The sequence below is a fragment of the Trachemys scripta genome, chromosome 1, assembly GCF_013100865.1.
Source record: "Trachemys scripta elegans isolate TJP31775 chromosome 1, CAS_Tse_1.0, whole genome shotgun sequence".
In the NCBI taxonomy this organism is placed as follows: Eukaryota; Metazoa; Chordata; order Testudines; family Emydidae; genus Trachemys; species Trachemys scripta.
Genome location: NC_048298.1, coordinates 308567711 through 308586957, shown reverse-complemented (window position 1 = coordinate 308586957; position 19247 = coordinate 308567711). Strand labels below are relative to the sequence as shown.

Here is a 19247-nt window from a genome sequence, read left to right as displayed (position 1 = left end):
TAAATCAACTAAGGTGGTGGGATATGATTGGTTAAATAATTGTTTCATAATGGGCTAGGATTGATGAAAAATGCCGTTTTTAATACTTTCGTTTAAAATGATTGGTTAAGGTATATAGAAGCAGGAGTCAAGTTAAACTATATAAACTGGGGTCCAAAAGACAGTTCTTTGGAACTTAACTCCAGGACACAGCCCAAGATCAGAGCTGCTAGACCTCAGTGCCACAGGGCCGCCCAGAGGGGGGGGCAAGTGGGGCAATTTGCCTCGGGCCCCGCAGCGGCCCCCACGAGAGTTTTTCGGGGCCCCTGGAGCAGGGTCCTTCACTCGCTCAGGGGGCCCTGGAAAACTCTTGCGGGGCCCGGGCCCCCGGAGCTTCTTCCACTCCGGGTCTTCGGTGGCAGTTTGGCAGCGGGGGGGTCCTTCCGCCCCAGGACCTGCCGCCGAAGTGTCGGGTCTTTGGCAGCAATTCGGCAGCGGGGGCCCCCTGCCACCGAAGACCCCAGGCCCCCTGAATCCTCTGGGCAGCCCTGCAGTGCCATGCCAATCATATTGTGCAGAAGCTGCAGTCCCCAGATGATCTAAATCTTGACGGACCACAGAGAAAAGTTCATCTGCTTTATTGGGAGTGGTGAGCATTGTGTGCTTAGCACACGTATTCTGTTTTGGTAACTGTTAATGAATAGAAGTTAAGGATATTACTGTGTAAGACTCTTTCACTGGTAGAAAGCCCTGCAAACGCGCAGAAGATTACACCCTAGGAACTGGTTATCGGTGGACTGGAGCCCTAGGAACTGGGTAAGAGTCGGTGCCTTTCACCCAGAGCCCTAGGAACTGGCAAAGGGTGGGGGTGCCTAAATTAACTGGATTATGCCTTGAGCCCACAGAACAGTAAAGGTGGGGTGCCCTAGAGTGTGCTGGTAACAAGGGGGCACAGCGAATTGCAGAATCAGGGCCTAAAACACTTACAAGAGTAAAACCTATTATGTGAATTAAATTGTGTGATGGGTATATATACACAATTAGGCCAGAAAAAGGCTAACAAACCACAGGTGGAGAAAGAGAAACTACTCCTCTCCTCCTTGCCAGAAGAACCTGTCAGAGCCTCCAGCTGAGAATGGCAAGTTCTCCAGCTCTGTATCAAATGCGTGGGGGGCAGCTCTAAACTGCGGACTGGTACAGGAAAACAAATTCTCCCTCCTGTTTATGAAAAAATGAAGTATAGAAAGGGTGATTCAGGAACTTACAGTCCAGTCAGAAATTCTGGGCAAGAGCAGATGAAATAACCTCTTTGCTGTCCAACAACTTCTCTTTAGAGCTGAGACTCAACAAGGCAGTTAGCAAGCATTTTAGGTTAAGGTCCAGGGAAGTTCTGTTGGGTGAGAAAGACTTAAAGGGACAGGACCTTTCCTCTCTGTATGTCTGTCCCTAATGGGACAGGAAGACACCCTGCACTTTGACTACTCTCTGTTTTAGCACATCCTGGGAGCTGAGATGAGCTCCCGTTACAGGATAGCCATTTGAGACACTGAGTGGGCCATAAAATTTACCATCTGGCCATGCTCCCCCGTCTGGCCTCTTCCAAAACTACTGTGGGTCCTACTTCCATTCTCATTCTTCTCTAAGAAAGGAATTTGCTTTCTGCTGCTGCAAGAGTTATCCATAATAATCTAATTCCACTTCAGGGTCAGATTGACACCTTTACTCATGTTTAAGGCTAAGATTTTTTTCACGTGACTTCCAGTGACCTCCGTGAATTCAGCCTTGGCGGACGGAAGCTGGAGGGTCCCCCCACCGTTCCCTGTGGCTGCAGGTGCCGGGGCCCCCGGGAGTTCCCAGTTGCCATGGGCAGCAAGGCCGCAGCTCCTGGCTGCCGCGGGGAGTGGGGACCCTCCCACAGCTCCCGGCGGACGGAGTTGTTGTGGGTGGCGGGCCCCCCTTGCAGCTCCTGTCCAACACAGGCAGTACGGCCCCCTGGAGCTCCTTGCAGCCTTCCGAGCCGCCGCGGGCACCGGGAGTCCTTCAAGGCTCCTGGCCTCCGCAGGTGGCGGGGGTTCACTGGAGCTCCGAACTGGGGAACTGTGGAGCTCCAAGCCACCACACATGGTGGGGGCACCCAGAGCTTGGAGCAGCCCCCGCAGCTGCCCAACTTCTGCAAGCGGTGTGGGACCCCTCAGCTGGACTCCCCATTTTGTCAGGGATATTTTTAGTAAAAGTCAGGGACAGGTCAAGGGCTTCCATGAATTTTTCTCTACAGCCCATGACTTGTCTGTGACTTATACTAAAAATATCCATGACACAATCTTAGCCTTACTCATCTGGAGTAGTCCTTTATGCTAGAAGAGGTCCCATGGAGTCAGTGGACCATTCCTAGAGTAGTGTGCCACTCAGGATAAGGGTGTCAGAATCTGGCCCTTTTAAGTGACCCTCAATACCCACCTCTTCTACGCTAATTAAAACCAATTTCCATACGAGACATTAGTTAGCAAATTTTCATGATTCATCTATTATCCCCACTTACACCATCTTATTTTAAGATTTGCTTTTGTAAATGTTGTAGATTGGTATTAACTTTATAACATGCAGTACATATTAAGACTGAAGCAACTAACTGGCTTCCTATAAACCAGCTGGGACATGTCTGCTCTTGTCTCAATACGTTGTGTCTCCTCACCCAAACATGCCTTCAGATATATGAATCTGTCAGATGACACTTACTATGGTTCCTGCTCCTGGCCACTTCACATTTTTATCTCATTCATGATTATAATTGTTCTGACAAGTGCTAATTGTCCTAAAGTGACTACATTTTTAAAAAAAATGGATAAGTCTGCTTATTTATAACCACAAAATGACATTCAGGTGCATAGCACTGAAATTAAAGTCATTGGCTTATAGACATACAGCATCATTCTGAGAGTAGTCAGATCAAATGTGCCATACAGTTGTCTAAAACAGAAGACAAATGTATGTTTAAGTTCATACATTCATAGAGTTCTTTAAACATCCAAGCACTTAAAGTGAAAAATAAATAATATAATGAAGCAGTGCTAAGGTAATAGTGAGAATAAGATTAATTTTAGCTATTAATTCAGGAAGTATACTCTTTGGAGGAGGCTACTTTCTTAGGTGAAGAAAGGAATAATCATGTGAACGAGCTGCTAGTGTATCCTTTTCAAGCTCCAATACAAAATCCTTATAGGTAATGCACAGTGTGCCTGTCCAGGCACACGTGATAGCATTATAAATGGGACAAAAGCTTTGTGAATAAGCAAAAGCATCTTTAAAAAAGAAAACATCAATCCACTCCTTTATGGTGACTCAGTCAAGATATGAGCATAGGACTGAAAAGCTTAAAGATCTTGATTACTGTAAATATTCTGGGAGGCAAAATCAAGTATATCGAGTCCAAAAGACAAAGGGAAAGTGCAAGAATGCCTACCTATAAATAATTTCAGCCAAGTCATATTGGGCAAGGCTTTGTCTGGATCTCTTTATTCCTCTGAGAAAGTATATGTCGGAACCCACAGGAATTCCCAAAATGAGAGAATCAGCCACCTTTGCCTTCCCCACTCTTCCTAAGTAGAGTAGTTAAAAAATGCAGGTGCATGCACACACACCTCTACAACTTGTTTTAGTTGAAAAGTCATTTTTAGTTCAAAAAAATCCCCCCAGAAGTATTTGACAATTTTTCCCCATTAGTTTTACTCCTGATCTGCACCAAGCACAGCACAAGATCTGCTCCATGAACACACAAAGCTGCTCTGAAGAATACAGCTGCAGTCTGCAGGACAAAAAAGATTCTATCATGAACACTTACTTTATATTAAGAAACAAATAAGTAAACGTAGGGTACCCAACTGTTCTGACGTAGTATGGCTTTTTACACCTATGTAACTTCATTGATTTCAGTGGAGTTACTTCTGGTTACTGCTGGGGGGATTCTGTGCCACTGCATGTGCACAGAATCCATGTGCACCGCAGATTTCTTTCGGCAGATGACTTTCTGACAGGGAAGCAAAGGGAAGCTGCAAGAGCAGTCACGCACCACTCCCTAGCAGCACAGGTACATCATTTCAGGCACCTGGAGCAGCTGGAGGAGAGGTAAATCACAGCAGGGCTGGGGACACCCCAGCCAGTGGCTCCTACCCTGAGCCAGGATCAACTGCTAGTCCTGGCTGGGCTGGAGCCAGGAGAGGACGGGACTTCCTCTTCCCCTGCAAGGAGTGACTGGGGCTGTGTTAGACCCACCTCCAGAAACTTCCCCCAGCTGCAGGAAGCTCAGTATCCTTCCCTGCTTCCTGCCCCCATCATTCCTCAGCTATGTGGGTAGGAGTCACTGTATGGGGAGCTGCTCCCCTATCCACCCAATCCCCGGGCATCCGGACCTCCCATACCCAGACACTCCTGCCAAGCCTCACCCAGTACATCCAGAACTCCCCTAGCTTTCCATACCCAAACCTCACCCCACTGAATCTGAACCCCTGCATCTGGAGCTCCCCTGCACCCAAATCCCCTGCCTCCAGACCACCCCCTATTGAGCTCCCTGCACTCAAACCCCCACCCTGATGCCCCACCCCCTGCACCACCCTGAGCCCCCACATCCAGACCCCAACCTCACCAAGCCCCACTCCCCCAGCACCCAGACCCCACTCCACTGAGATCCCCCCCACCCAGACCCCTCTGCTGAGCCCCAACCATCTTCACCTGGAAGACCCTGCAGAGTCCCACTGCCCCTGCACCTGGAACCCCCCACAATGAGCCTCTCTGCATCCAGATCCCCCCACATCTAGACCCCCCACAGAGCTGCCTGCACCCAGATTGTTCCACACAGAATCCTCTCACTCCACACCTGGATACCCCCACACTGAGCTCCTCCACACTTGGATCCTACCTGGTTGAGGCTGCCTGCCCCACACCTGGTGCACCTGTCCCAGAGGGGTATGACCCCAGGGTGTTTCTGGGGCAGGCCCAGGCTTTGTGCTGTGTCAGGGTCGGGTGCAGCCTCACTGCTGAGTCCGTGTCCAGGGAGTCGGGGGGCTGCAGGGTGATCTCCCACCTTCATGCAGCCAATGGCCTGTGCTCTCCACTGCCATGCTGGAGCCTCTGCAATTATTTATTGACAAATGAAACTTACAGAATTTTAAAATATTGTGTGCAGAAATTTTAATTTTTTGTCGCAGAATTTTTAATTTTTTGGTGTAGAATACTCTCAGGAGTATCTGATGTACACTAGTGAAGATTAAAAACCTCAAATGATTAAGTCATCAAGCCTGGGTGTTATTCCTCTAAGAGTTCTGAAGGAATTTATCAATGAAGTGGCTGAGTTGCTAACAAAAGTATGTGTTCTCACATTAAAATCAGCTATTATGTTATTACTGATGTGAATGCCCACACATTCTTTTTGACTTCATGAGCATAGTAGGAGAGAGGTGTACCCACAGATTTCTTTTAAAGAGGCTTGATTAATCCTACAAATTTGTCTTAGTCTGTGTGATCTTTTACATATCTGTGTGCATCCAGTTTCAGGACTGGAGCTTGAGAAAATAATTTAAGGCATGTGTTCACGTGTCAGTTGTCAATGTGTTGCAATTTTACTTTATCAAAAGTGGATCATCCTTGATCAAAGTTCAGTGGAAAAGAGAAAACAGCAGTGGGGGGAATGGTAATACAGTTTGCTGTTTTTATTTAGACTGTTTAAAACTCTGGGATGTTAACAAAAAACCTTCCCTGTTAAGGGTTGATTATATATCAGAGGCCCTCAAAGATTTCTGCAGCAAGGGCACGAAAGGACAGACTTGCCATTCCTGATAGTTCTGAGATGTAACTTTTTGTTGTGTTTTAGGAGCCTGACATTTTTTTTAAAGTAGTCCCTCTTTAAATCATAAAGCAGCAATAGAAGTACATCTAAGATACAGCCTTTCCTATCCATCCACACAGGTAGAACGCTCATGATATCGTGTCTCAATGACTGCAACATCTTTCTCTCTGGCCCTGACAAATGCAATCTTGTCCTGCTTATACCCATTCAGAATGCTGCTGCAATGATCATTCTCCCAACCTGTTCCTTTGACCACATCACACATCTCTTTGCATCTCTCCAATGGCTTCCCTTCTCTATCCTATCAAACATAAAATGCTTGTCTTCATTTTCAAGGCCCTTCATGGCCTATCCCCACCTGGTCTGTGATTTCTCATTCATTTTCAGGATGTCTACTCCAGCCAGTGATTTCAGCCTTCATGTAACATTTCAGGAAATCTTGTTACTATAGAAAGCCACATCTTCTAATCAATTAATGCTTCAAAAGTTAGTTTATATAATAAACAGTTTGAAGTGTTATTATACAACTGACAAGAGCTTGGACCCAAGTTTCAGAAAACCTTGTTAGATATGCCAAAATACTGCAAACTTGGAAAAACTGATTTGGATCCAAACTTGCAACTCTACTTCATAATTAATTGCATCACAAAGTTTGAAGCTTTACTGGCTCTTAACATGCTCCTCAAAGAGCTCTTGCCATTCTTTATGGAAGGGCCCTGTCAGAACTCCAGCTAGTTTAAAGTTTTCATTCTCCCAACCAGAGATATCAGAAGAGTTAAAAGCCTAGATTCAGCCTCAAGAAGCAGTACAAATACATCAGAGACTGAAAGAAAGTCACAGATAGATACTGATTTACAAAATAACCCATATAACTGGTAGTTGAGGTCCATATGGTGCCATCAGGTTGTGCCTTCTTATATCCTGTTTAGGGTGTTCTGCTGGAAAAATATAGATGGAACAATAGGCCAGGAATAATATTTTGGTAATTTGTCTGTTTGTTTCTGTAGTGGTACAGAAAGCAGTAAGGAATATTAAATATAAATTAACTTAATATACACATCAAATGACCAAATTCCTTAGACAAACATACTAGGCTTTTAGATTGTAAGCTCTTTTGGTCCAGATACTGTCATTTCTCTATATGCAGCATCTAATGGAGTCTTTACCTGGTTGACTCTAGCAACTACTACAATATGTGTTAATACTACACCTTTGTGTAATAACCATCAGCTTTCATTCATTTTTGTTCTGACTTCAAATAGGAAAACAACTTTCACAAAAATATTGTGCGCGCACACACGATAGGCTCTTTTAGGAGTGCCTCAGCCAGTGAGTTTTAGTAAGGCATGCAACAACTCACTTGCATGCAGCATGACCATGCGTGTTCTACAAAATGGCATCCTCCATGGGGGACAGAAGGAATTATCTCATAGGCCAGATCTGGCCCACGGGCCACCAGTTGGACAACACACAACTGGTCGAGCATGCAATGCATGCCTTGTATACACAGATGGCATGCGACTGGCTAAGGCCCAATACCCGTATCTTATATGTTGGCATATCTATTGGCTCAGGTACCATTATTCAGGATGTACATCTGTGCAAATGAGAGGAGAATAAAGCATTTTAAGGTAGTAGGTTGTTTTTTCAGCAGTCGTGTAGTTACACTAGTGCTATTAATGGTGCAAAACTAGACACTGGCATTTTTCTACAATATCTTATTAGTATTGTGGTAACCCCAGTTATGGATCAGGGCCATACTGTGCTAGACATGATACAAACATATAACAAAACAAAAAAGAGAGGCTGTCCCAAACTTGGATTGTAGCCTCTTTCCAAAGAGGCTATAATCCAAATCATTTCACGTGCTCTATTCAGAGCAAATTTAAAAGTACGTAGTAAAAATCCTCATTTTCAAGTCTGGGTTAGAGCTCACATCATTGATTGTGTGATGCAGCTGTACTGTTGAGAAGAACTACCAGTAAGAAAATTCCTCATCTAGACAAGACCCCAGGGAGTGACCCTGAGCAAAGAGGACCAGCCTCTGTTCCAGGTGTTATGATGTCCCAGGTAATTTGTCAGAACCCCTAACTAAGACTTTAATTTTGATAACATTTTACTCCATTTTCCTGTTAACAAGATCATCCGGGACCTGCAAACTTGAATCTAAACTTATTCAGCACAGTCACAAAACTACTAGCTAGCCAGAAGCCATTTGTTCAGCACCTAGCACAAGCTAATCTTGATGGGCCTCTAGGCACTAATGCAATACAAATACAATACTCTGAGAGTCCAATCCTGCATACCCTTAAATCACACAAGTAGTCCCATTAGTTTCAATCAGATTTACTCAATAACTAAATATTGCTGAAGTGAATTATGGTTGTAGGACTGGCAGCCTAGTTCTTACAGGTTTAGTTTGAATTCAAGCTATTTAACGGGTATTCAAGCTATTTTTAAATTCCTGTATGTAGTTACACACTGAAACTTTGTATATACTGTATAGATGACTCAGAGAACCTGCTGGGCAGTGCAATTATAACAAATCTTAGTTTATTTTTCTTATCCCTATCTAAAGAAAAGGTTCTCTTTCTGCAAATAAGATTAGTGTAATACAATATTAAGAGTATACTTAATCTATGGTAAACAATATGTCATTAAAATAACATCTCTGATAAAATGTAAGCACTCAGAGTTCCACTGAGTCAATGGAAGATCTGGGAACAGAACCCAGGATTCCCAACCATTAGCCCTACAAAGCCCTGCTTCCTACAAAGCAGAAAGGCTGACTTTAGGCCCTGATCCCACAAACAATGATGCATGTGAGTAACTTTACTCTAACTAGTCCCATCTTCTGTTGTACCATCTAATTAAAACATAAAATCCTGAAAATTAAAGCAAGCCTTGTTTTAATATTTGCATCAACCACTGTATGATAATATCTCACAATCAAAGTGATTGTCCAGGTCATCTGTTTTTTCACACAATGGAACCGGTCATGTGAGTAAAGTTGTTCACATGCTTAAATGTTTGCAGCATCAAAGACTTTGGCCTTTTCTACACACAAGGGTTTGTGCCAATTTAACTAAATTGGACCAATTTATGAAAGGATGTGATGAAAGGATGATGTTGACCTTGTCACAAGCATAGTTTTATTGGCTTCAGAAAAAAGAGAAGATAATCTGGGTAGTGACATGCCTACTATTTTATCCCTCACCAATATCTGTCCTTTATGATAAAGGGCAGAAGATAAACCTCTACTTTAGTTCACAAGAAGAGGAGTTCTTAATGCTTGATCCTCAGCTGATGTAAGTCAGCACAGCTCCATTGATTTCATTAGGGTTGGGCTGACTTATGCCCACTCAAGAACTAACACACACTGAAGTATTAAGTACTAAGGATCTGAGGGCAACTTATAGTAAGCAAACATTTGGGGGGACAAGCAATGGCTAGGATACTTGTAGACAACACACAGCAAGATAATCCAGCGTGCAGACTCTAACTATGCATCACTTGCTATCACACCCTGAAGTTAGTTTTACTGTTGCCTTTAGACATGTGGGAAGAGAAACTGACAATATGATCTTATGTTGGTTTGAAGTAGTGTTCACTGTCCACATTTACTGCCCGTAGCATGCCAATCTCTCAAATACCGGTATTGTTAATCTGGAGCATATGGACATTATGTTTCTTCTTCTGTCTTTATAATTTAGCAATTGAAGACAAGGGAAGAGATCTAGCAGCAGGTGAACTAGCCCGCTCTCCACAAACCACCAGCAAGTGCTCTACAGCAGCGGTTCTCAGATGGGGATCTGCAGCCCCCTGGGATTCTGCGAGCCCTTTCAGAGAGGCCATGGAGCCCCACAGCTGAAATCCGGTGCCCCAAACCCCAGCGCTGAAGCCGAAACTGGCGTGGGGCTGAAGGCAGCGCCCCCATGCCCCGAAGCCGGGAGTGGTGCAGGACTGAAGCCAGCACGCCCCCTCCCGCCCCAAAAGCCAGGAGTAGTGCAGGGCTGAAGCCGACACCCCCCGCCCCTTGAAGCTGGGAGTGACATGGGGCTGAAGCCAGTGTCCCCTCCCCAAGCTGGGGGCGGCACAGGGCTGAAACCGGTGCCCCCCCCCAAAGCCAGGAGCAGCGTAGGGCTGAAGCCAGCAAACCTCCCCACCAAGCCAGGAGCAGCAGGAGGGCTGAAGCTGGGAACCCCAGTGCCCTCCCTCTCCGCTGGAGCTGGCCCCGCCCATACACAGCCCCTAGCTACCCTCTCCCTGCACCCTGAGTGACTTCCCTCACTTCACACAGCCCCTAGCTACCCCCTCCCTGCACCCTGAGTGACTCCCCTCACTTCACACACAGCCCCTAGCTACCCGCTCCCTGCACCCTAAGTAGTTTTCAAACTTTTTGAACTGAGTCCCCCCTTAGAGTTATATTTTTTGGTTGTGTGTCCCCCGCAGCCCAGACAGGCTGGGTGGACTCCTGAGTGAGACGGGGTGGAGGTGGCGCTGCCTCCCTGGACCCCGCTGGACTTGAGCCCCACCAGTCCTTGCCCCCCAAATATAAGTAAAACTATGCCTATGCCCAAGCACCCCCCCGGCCTGGATCCCCGAGTTCCCTTCCCACCCCTGCTGGGCCCTGGTGTTTTTATAGCATGTTGAGAAGGGCCTCAGCAAGAAAAAGGTTGAGAACTCCCGCTCTACAGGCCACAACAGACGGCTGGTGCCTCCCCATACTGGGGGAGAGGGGGCATAAGCTAAAGAGGAGGACTTGTGACCACCCCACGTCTCCCCTGCCCAGCAACCCCTCCCGCCCTGCGCCCAGGGCCGCAGCGCTCTTCCCACCCCCCGTTAGCTGCAGGGAGGGAGAAGGGCTCTGTCCTTCTCTCCCTGCACCTCCCCCCGAGCATGTTTGGCTGCTCTCCCTGGCAGCCGGGTGGGGAGCGGGATGGAGCCACTTCTGCCTGAGAGAGCCTGGCTGGGAGGCAGAGCTCTCTCAGGCAGAAGTGGCTCCACCCGGCTTTCCCTCTCCCCCTCCCCCGCTGCCAGGGGAGAGGCGCAGGGAGAGAAGGACAGAGCCCCCCTCTCTCCCCACCCCGAGCAGGCCAATCTGGGGTGTCATTTGATGCCCCGATGCCCTCCCCTACGCATCGCCTTTGTTTGAAATTCACTGCGAATCCTTTCATGTATTTATACCTGCTCCTGTATTTTTCACTTCATGCATCCGATGAAGTGGTTTCTAGCCCTCAAAAGCTTATGGTCAAATAAATGTGTTAGTCTCTAAGGTGCCACAAGGACTCCTCATTGTTTTTGCTTTAATCTAGTTATGATCAAGCCTTTGGCCTGGTGCAAATACTCCTATTGATTTCTACAGAGATAAGTCAGAGAGACAGACATTTGTGAAAGATCTTCACAGACAGGCTGCAAATGTCCTGGAGAAACGAAGATGAAGATTTTGCCAGCCCAGTAACCCAGCAAAAAGATATGGAAGAAAACTAATCCACTATTAATGCCCTACTTAACTTTTTGCAATATTAGGTTTCCACTGCAATTTTGACAGTGGGAGCCCCGACCTGCACAGGGCTGACAGCGGGAGCCCCGGATGCCCCAGGGCTGAGAGCAGGAAACCCTGCTGTCAGCCCGGCAGCCACTGTCAGCCCGGTGGCCAACAGCGGGAGCTGCTGCATTCGCGCTGTCAGCCCTGGGCCCCTGCTCTCAGTCCTGAGAGGCAGACAGCAGGGGCTCCCATTCTCAGCCCCAGGTGGACAGTGTCAGCCTCGGGCGGCCGACAGTGGGAACCCTGGTCTCAGCCCTGTGTTCCCACTGTCAACCCCAAGTCCCTGCTCTGAGCCCTGGGCAGCCAACAGCAGAAAAGTAATAATGGACTTTATTACTGCTTATAATAAGGTTCATTATTACTTTTCCGCAATTTTCCATGGTTTGTCTGCAACTCAGCTGCAATTTTTTGATAATCATCATGCAATTCAAATAGGACCTTATCCACTATTCAACATCCACACAGCCAAACAGATAAGTTTATTGGTCTACGCCCTAACAGATCATAAAGAGGTACTCAAGGTGAAATGGGATGAGAAAGGTATAGAAATGCTGTCCGACAACAAAAATCGCTGTGATCTGATTTCTGGAAATACCTTTAACTTCTTAATTGCATAACTGAAAAGTTAAGGATTCTCTCCACCCTAATAAGATACCACTCTACTCATAAGAGCTCTTAAGTACCACAGTTTCCCACAAAATTGGGTGACTGGGCAACAAAATGGCAGATGAAATTAAATGTTGATAAATGCAAAGTAATGCACATTGGAAAACATAATCCCAAGTATACATATAAAATGATGGGGTCTAAATTAGCTGTTACTCAAGAAAGAGATCTTGGAGTCACTGTGGACAGTTCTCTGAAAACATCCACTCAATGTGCAGCGGCAGTCAAAAAAGCTAACAGAATATTGGGGATCATTAAGAAAGGGACAGATAAGAAGACAGAAAATATCATATTGTCTCTATATAAATCCATCGTTCAGCCACATCTTGAATATTGCGTGCAGATGTGATCGCCCCATCTCAAAAAAGATATATTAGAATTGAAAAATATTCAGAAAAGAGCAACAAAAATGATTGGAGAGGTTAATAAGACTGGGACTTTTCAGCTTGGAAAAGAGACGACTAAGGGGGGATATGATAGAGGTCTATAAAATCATGACTGGTGTGGAGAAAGTAAATAAGGAAGTGTTATTTACTCCTTTTCATAACACAAGAACTAGGAGCTCACCAAATGAAATTAATAGGCAGCATGTTTAAAACAAAAGGAAGTATTTTTTCACACAAGGCACAGTCAACCTGTGGAACTCCTTGCCAGAGGATGTTGTGAAGGCCAAGACTATAACAGGGTTCAAAAAAGAGCCAGGATGGGCAGGGATGGTTTCCCTAGCTTCTGTTTGCCAGAGAATGGATCACTTGATGATTACCTGTTCTGTTCATTCCCTCTGAGGCACCTGGCATTGGCCACTGTCCAAAGACAGGATACTGGGCTAGATGGACCTTTGGTCTGACTCAGTATGGCTGTTCTTACATTCACAGACACCATATATGAAATCTAGGCCCCAGGAAGTCAATGGGAGTATTGCCATTGATTTCAACGGGGCCAGGATTTCACTGCAAGTCCCTATAATACAGTTTTCTGACTACACAAGCCACTAAACAGTATATACCACACTCAGATATATAGGAATTTGACATAGAGGTTCACTTGTTTATTTTATATGTACAGAATGTAGAGGTATTAGGCCAAGTTTTCTGTTACTAACATGGCAGAGCTCCATTGACTTCAATAGAGCTATACAAGTTTGAAATAGAATGTGGCTAGTTTTAAGACTAGAATACTGCATGATTTTGCACTGCATCTCTGTATGGAAGAGCAAAATCAGAAGAATAAAGTAATAAAACAGATTGCTGCCTCAGCAGTCTTGGGATTGCAGTAATACTGCTGTGGCTTTCTAAATTCAAAACGGTGCCAACACATTGGCAGAAAGCCCTAAAATGGTGCAAAGAATATCCAGGGTGTCACAGATATTTACAAATGCATTTCTCTACCTCTACATGAGAACTGTGACAAAGCAAATGCAATAAATTTCAAGCATTGTTTTATCACTTTCTGGGGGATTTCTAAGTAGTTGAGAAATATTAGTAGCAGCTGCTGAAACACTCCAGCAGGATGAGACGTGCTGCAGAGGTTGGGCCCACACAGTGTCTGCTTGGCATAGATCAACATCACACGTAAATGCTAAAGAGAAATATAAAATGTGACAAAGTCAGAACAGACAGCTATAAGAGTTGTGGAAGTCAGGCATATCAGCCCTAGAATGGTGAAGGCCCTTTTCCTATTAACTGAAAAGAGGTTACCTTAGGTCAGCTAGGAGCAACTGAGTCCAATTAAGGGCTGCCTGTGACCTTTAAACTCCCCCACCACCTGGCAACAGGGAGGAGAGATGAAAGACAAGTAGCAGCAGAGAAAAAAGGCTTCTCTTCTCCATATAGAGGAAGCTACTAAGCTCACTGACTGGGGAAGCACTGGCATCCAGAAGCCAGCATAACAAAGCAACACTGCTGAGAGGGGGCAGGGAGAAGTATTCCCTTTTTGTGTTATGAATTTGTTTCTTTCGTTTGGCTGAAGAGTACTGCTTGAGCCTACTCTGAGGCCCACCTTGTAAATACTGAAAAATAAATACAAGTGAGAAATAGAAAAAAAAAAAATCTCTGGAGTGGGACTGATTGACTCCAGGCCCTTCCACTGCTAGAGGAGGAAATGCTGGACCCAGTGAGGTAAAGGAAGTGCAGTGCCACAAGAACAAATTTGCTTCAAATGCCAAGATGCAGTTCTCAGTCTGAGTTTCCAGTAGAGGGCTCAGACAGGCATGAGACAGCCTGGCTTGTATTGCAAGGGGCATACCCCTCAGCTGTTCTTAATCTTGCCCTAAATGGAGGGGGTTTGGGTAAAGTCAAGAGCCAAATACAGTATTGCCAACCCCAAGCGTTCAAAAATCACGAGTCAGGCCCCAGAAAGTCATGAGACTGGCTTAAAAAAATCATTACATTTTATAAACAGACTTTGAGTCCTCTTTACTTGGCTTCTGGTTTGAGCCTGTATAGTTCACATTTTCAAGCTTCTTTACCACAGCCATTAGGCCTAGAAAGCTACTTTTCTTTAAACAGTTAAAGTTCTCACATGATCCCGGACTCCAAGAGCTGGAGCTTTAAGAAAACACACACCAGATGTTGCAGGAGTTGGCAGCACTGCAAGAACCACCATTTAATATGCTGATATAGTTTGCATGATCGCAAGATGGCAGAGGGAAGGAGCCAACCCCAAGTTACCTCCTGTTCCAATTACATCACTGATGGGACAGCCTAGCGGACCTGTAAACTGCAGGTCTGTACAGTGTCCCAAGTGTCTGTGTACTTACTGCTGACTCTACAGTTGGCTTTATACGTTTTTATTAGAGTATCCACAGTTAGGTAGTTATGGGTGTATTGTTTTGAATGGATCTTCAGACACTTGAGTGCTTCATAAATGAGTTCTATTTCTAAAAATATACATATATTGGGTTATGTAATGATAGCATTTGTGACTTTATTCACTAATAAATAACCATAAAAGTGCTGGGTTTTTTTAATTCACAAGTAGTAGCTTCTGACCAGAGCACAGCTATATTAATGGCAATGTGCAGGAATATCCCAAAGTGACATTTCCACTAGATGCAGGCTGTATTCCTTGAAGATTTTCTTGCCAGTTCTCTCCATCCATAGTTCTTTTATGAAAAAAATATATTATTTAATCATTTTAAGTCTTTCATTTTCTATTGCTTGAAAATTTTTACTCCATACCCTACCTATGAAATGTAAAATACTGTTTAGTGGTGTTATGAGCAAGGCATATCCCTTTCTTGGCTGCTATGCCCCCTGGCAGAGATGCAAACCTCTTGCATGGTAGGGGAAGTCACTAATGCACAGCACTTTTTCTAAACATCTTCTGCACATATTTAATGAGCAACAGCTCAGTTAGACTAATACTGACTTGCTGCTTCCCAGATCACTATTTCTCAATGACCAGTCTGTGGACCAGCACCAGTCCCTGAGATCTCCCTGATACAGTTTAGGAAGGCAGCAAGCGGATCTCAGGTATCAAAAAGTTTGAGAAACACTGCCCTAGAGGACCATACAAGGAACTACTTTTCAGAGTTCAGTACAGCCAGGCAGATGGAGTCTGATTATTCACTTTCATATTAAGTGAATGGAATTAAAACTGGTGTTATGGCACAGACAACCAGGTACACAGTAACTACAGTCACCAACATCAAAGGACATTCACTTATTCTTTTTGTATTGTTTGTGTGTTTTAGGGGAGGGTTGTAAGGATTCATTTTTGTCGAGTACCATCATCACAATGGTCCCTTCTGGCCTCGGAATCTATGAACTATATTTATTACAGATAATAAGGTTTAACCAGCAAGAGAGAAATAACAGAGGAAGCATTGACAAGAGGAGTGAGCATTAGGCTGAAAGTCATGGGTTTTTAGTTCATGGCTGCCCTGCACCTGTGCAGTCATAAACAGGCCTTTATTGTTATTTCCACTGGGACCTCTAGGTACTACCATAATCAGGAGTTCGGACCACATTGTGCCATTATTACATACATTTCTAACAAAAAAAAGGATGATACCAGCCCCCCCCAAGAGTTTACAGGGTGTGGTGGAGGTAAGACCACTCCTGACTTCCTGTTGTCCACTCCCTTCCTCCCCCTGCGCCCACCAATTAAGTTGTGAGAGTAATAAAATACACATAAGATGGACTTTTAGAGGGGGGGAAAAGTACTTAAACTTATCCAAGTTGAAATTTAGAGCTCTCCTTAATGTTTAGGTAATTCAAATACTTTTTTAAATCACAGACTCAGGGTAAGCCAAAACTGATTCTCTTGATTTGTACAAAACATAGAGATCTTTGGAAGGAAAGGAAAATGAGGCAGACCAGCTTTGGAAGGGATAATAGGACACAGCCACCACTTCTCTTACTCTTCTGAGTACCAACCATTATGGGCACTGCGAAAGCTATGTTGACATAAACAGTGACTGAAGAGGTCCAAATGAAGTTTGAAAGAGAAACTTTAGCACCAGATTCAGACTCTATTTAAGGTTATTGTCCCTATTTGAACTGTATAAAAGAATTCTGCCCAAAAGAAATGTAACAAGACGTGCTCCCACTCTCCGTCCCCTCTAACTCCACATCTGAGAGCAGCAAAGGCACAGACCTGAATTCATAAGGCAGCCAGGGCCAAGCGCTCCCCAAATCAATCTTATGGAAAATCCAAATTCAGAGATTCCTGACTGTTACCCATTCCTCTTCACTTTTGTTTAAATAAGTTACTTTGAAATAAATATTGCACTCTTTCCTCATTCACTGTCCATCCTGCATGCTGAAGGATGTAGGGAATCTGCAGATACAGTATTGTTGAGTGTGATCATGTAACTAAATGCGTGTACTAATGCATATGCACAAGGGGTCAGGGCTAAGATTGCACAGGCAACTTTAGCTTTGACTTTTTCTGACTTTTGAGTGCTTCATTTTGCACTCTTAACGTTCAGTTATTATCATTGCTCATATGGCATGTATTGTCATTCCTTTACTGAGTGGAACCAGATCTCGGGGGTTTTGCTGGCTGACTTCCACCCAGGAGGAGAAAGAGTCTGAGAATATTCTTAGTGTAACTTGTTTTATTCACAAATAGATGCCAATCCTGGAATAGAAGTGGTCACAAATGGCATACAGGCAATCCCCTCTTCCAGGTATTTCAGTTCCAACAACAAAGTCCATTGAACAACTCTGCCTCAATAATTGACTCTAGCTGGAGATATTAAGGCAGACAGAAAGTTCCCTTGATGCTTGCCACCGACCTCCTATAGAAACTGCAAGAGATAAACAACACCACAGCATTTTCTTCCAAGACTAAAAGTTTCCTCACAAGCAAAAATAAAGAACTATGTTTAACTATGTCATCTGCTGACCCTTGCCATAAGAAGATTACATGATGGTGTGAAAAGTTTTTTCAGACTGGGTACAGACAGGAGACTGGGGCTTGCCTGGTGCCCTTCCTGTAAAAGACAGGAACAGAGCTGAGGTCGGTTTGCTAGGATCCAGCCCCACAAGGGAAAGGGCAGTAATGATTCTTCTGATCTGTTAGATCCAGGGGGAGGTGAGAGCCCTGCTGCATACTGGAAATGGGATGATGGGTGAACTGGTCACCCCTGGAAGAATGGTAGAGAACTGTCAGCCTCCGCAAACCCAGTGCCAGGGGAGCTTGGGCCAAGGATCTGAGAAGCCAGCTCCTGAGAGCTGGGGCTCATAGAGGTACAGTGCAGTGGCCAGAGAGAAGCAGTGGGGCTGCAACAGCAGGTAGGGGCATTGGAGAGTCTGCATGTAGGGGCAGCCAGAGAGGTGACTGGAGAACAGGAGGCTGGAGCAGGGCAAGGGAGTTAGGGCAGTAGGTTGGAGAGGGGGCGGTAGCAGCAGGGAGGGCGCCTGGGATACGGCGTAACCCCCTCCACAGCTTCAAACAAGGAACACACTACGTAATTTACTTACCCGCAGCTGTAGACTAGAGGACGGCTCTACGTACGTTGCGTACCTCCCGCACAGAAGGAGGAGATTGCTCTGCGCATTTTGCTTACCAACCATCAACAGACACTTGCAAGTGGAGCGAAGGTTACGCCCCGTAGAAGACGTAAGTACCTTGGGGAATAGCCGTAGCTTGTGCCGGTTGTATAAGCGGGTGGACTTTACTCACAGTGAGCGGGGTTGGCTGTGCTCCGTTCCTGTCATGGCTGCTCCGGGCACCGCCAGTCTCCTGCGGGCCGCCGCGGCCTCCTCCCGCTGCCGCTGGCTCCTGGCCGCGTCCCGGGGAGCCGCGGGGAGGCCGGACGGGGACAGCGTTGCTGCCCGGACTCCGGGCCGGTTCTTCGGCGTCTCCGCCCGGGCGCGGCTCAGGTAAGGGGGGCGGGAGACCCGGTGGATCCCAACCCTCCCCTCCCCCGCTTGTTCCCTTGGTGCCCCGCCCGGCGCCTCTGCCCCTGCCCGCGGGTAGCGCCCTGTCAGCCCCTGCGCGCGCCCGGCCTGGCACCCCGGGCTCGGCGCTGCACCGCCTGGAAGGGCAGTAGCTGGGGGGGAGGGGGGAAGCGGTGGCCGAGCCTGGTGTGTGAGCTAGTGCAGGGACGGGGGTGGGCGTGAAGCGAGTCAGCCTGGGGGCGGGGATGTGTCAGCGTAATCCCTCTGCCATGACCATGTGCTTCCCTCTTCTGGTCCTCGCTTGTCAGATCCACCTTCTCATTTACACCCCAGGCCGGAAAGCGTCGGTGTCCACACTAACCCCCCAGTTTGAACTAAGGCCTGGTCTAGGCCAGGTCTACACTAACCCCCTAATTCGAACTAAGGTACGCAACTTCAGCTACGTGAATAAGGTAGTTGAAGTCGAAGTACCTTAGTTCGAACTTACCAAAGGTCCACACGTGGCAGGCAGGATACTCCGTCGATTCTGTGTACTCCTCTCGCAGAGCAGGAGTACCCGCGTCGACGGCGAGCACTTCCGGGATTGATTTATCGTGTCTAGACAAGATGTGATAAATCGATCCCAGAAGATCGATTGCTTACCGCTGAACCTGGAGGTAAGGATAGACGTACTTCATAAGTACAAGGGTTTCAGGATTGGGACCTTACGGTCGGAATTGTCCCCTGTATGTACACTGGTGGGATAAATGACCTCTTCCTTTAGAAGAGGTGTAGGGAATTGTAAATGTTTGGTGCAACAACCAGTATAGGGAACAGAATTGGGCAGTCACTCCAGGGGTCATGAACTCTTGTACAGCTATTCAAA

At 46.0% G+C, this 19247-nt stretch overlaps 2 protein-coding genes across 2 annotated transcripts in view; one reads left to right on the top strand and one right to left on the bottom strand.

The window, feature by feature from the left end:
* Positions 1 to 18294, bottom strand: part of RDX (radixin) — a 131804-nt gene extending 113510 nt beyond the window's left edge. Inside the window, exon 1 of the mRNA XM_034758819.1 lies at positions 18165 to 18294. The gene's annotated coding sequence lies outside the window, so the exon portion shown is untranslated. The remainder of the gene's footprint in view (positions 1 to 18164) is intronic.
* The window catches only part of FDX1 (ferredoxin 1), a 40837-nt gene continuing 39718 nt past the window's right edge, over positions 18129 to 19247 (top strand). The window contains exon 1 of the mRNA XM_034758822.1: positions 18129 to 18364. Within this exon, the coding sequence (XP_034614713.1) occupies positions 18198 to 18364 (167 nt within the window). The 5' untranslated portion in view covers positions 18129 to 18197. The remainder of the gene's footprint in view (positions 18365 to 19247) is intronic.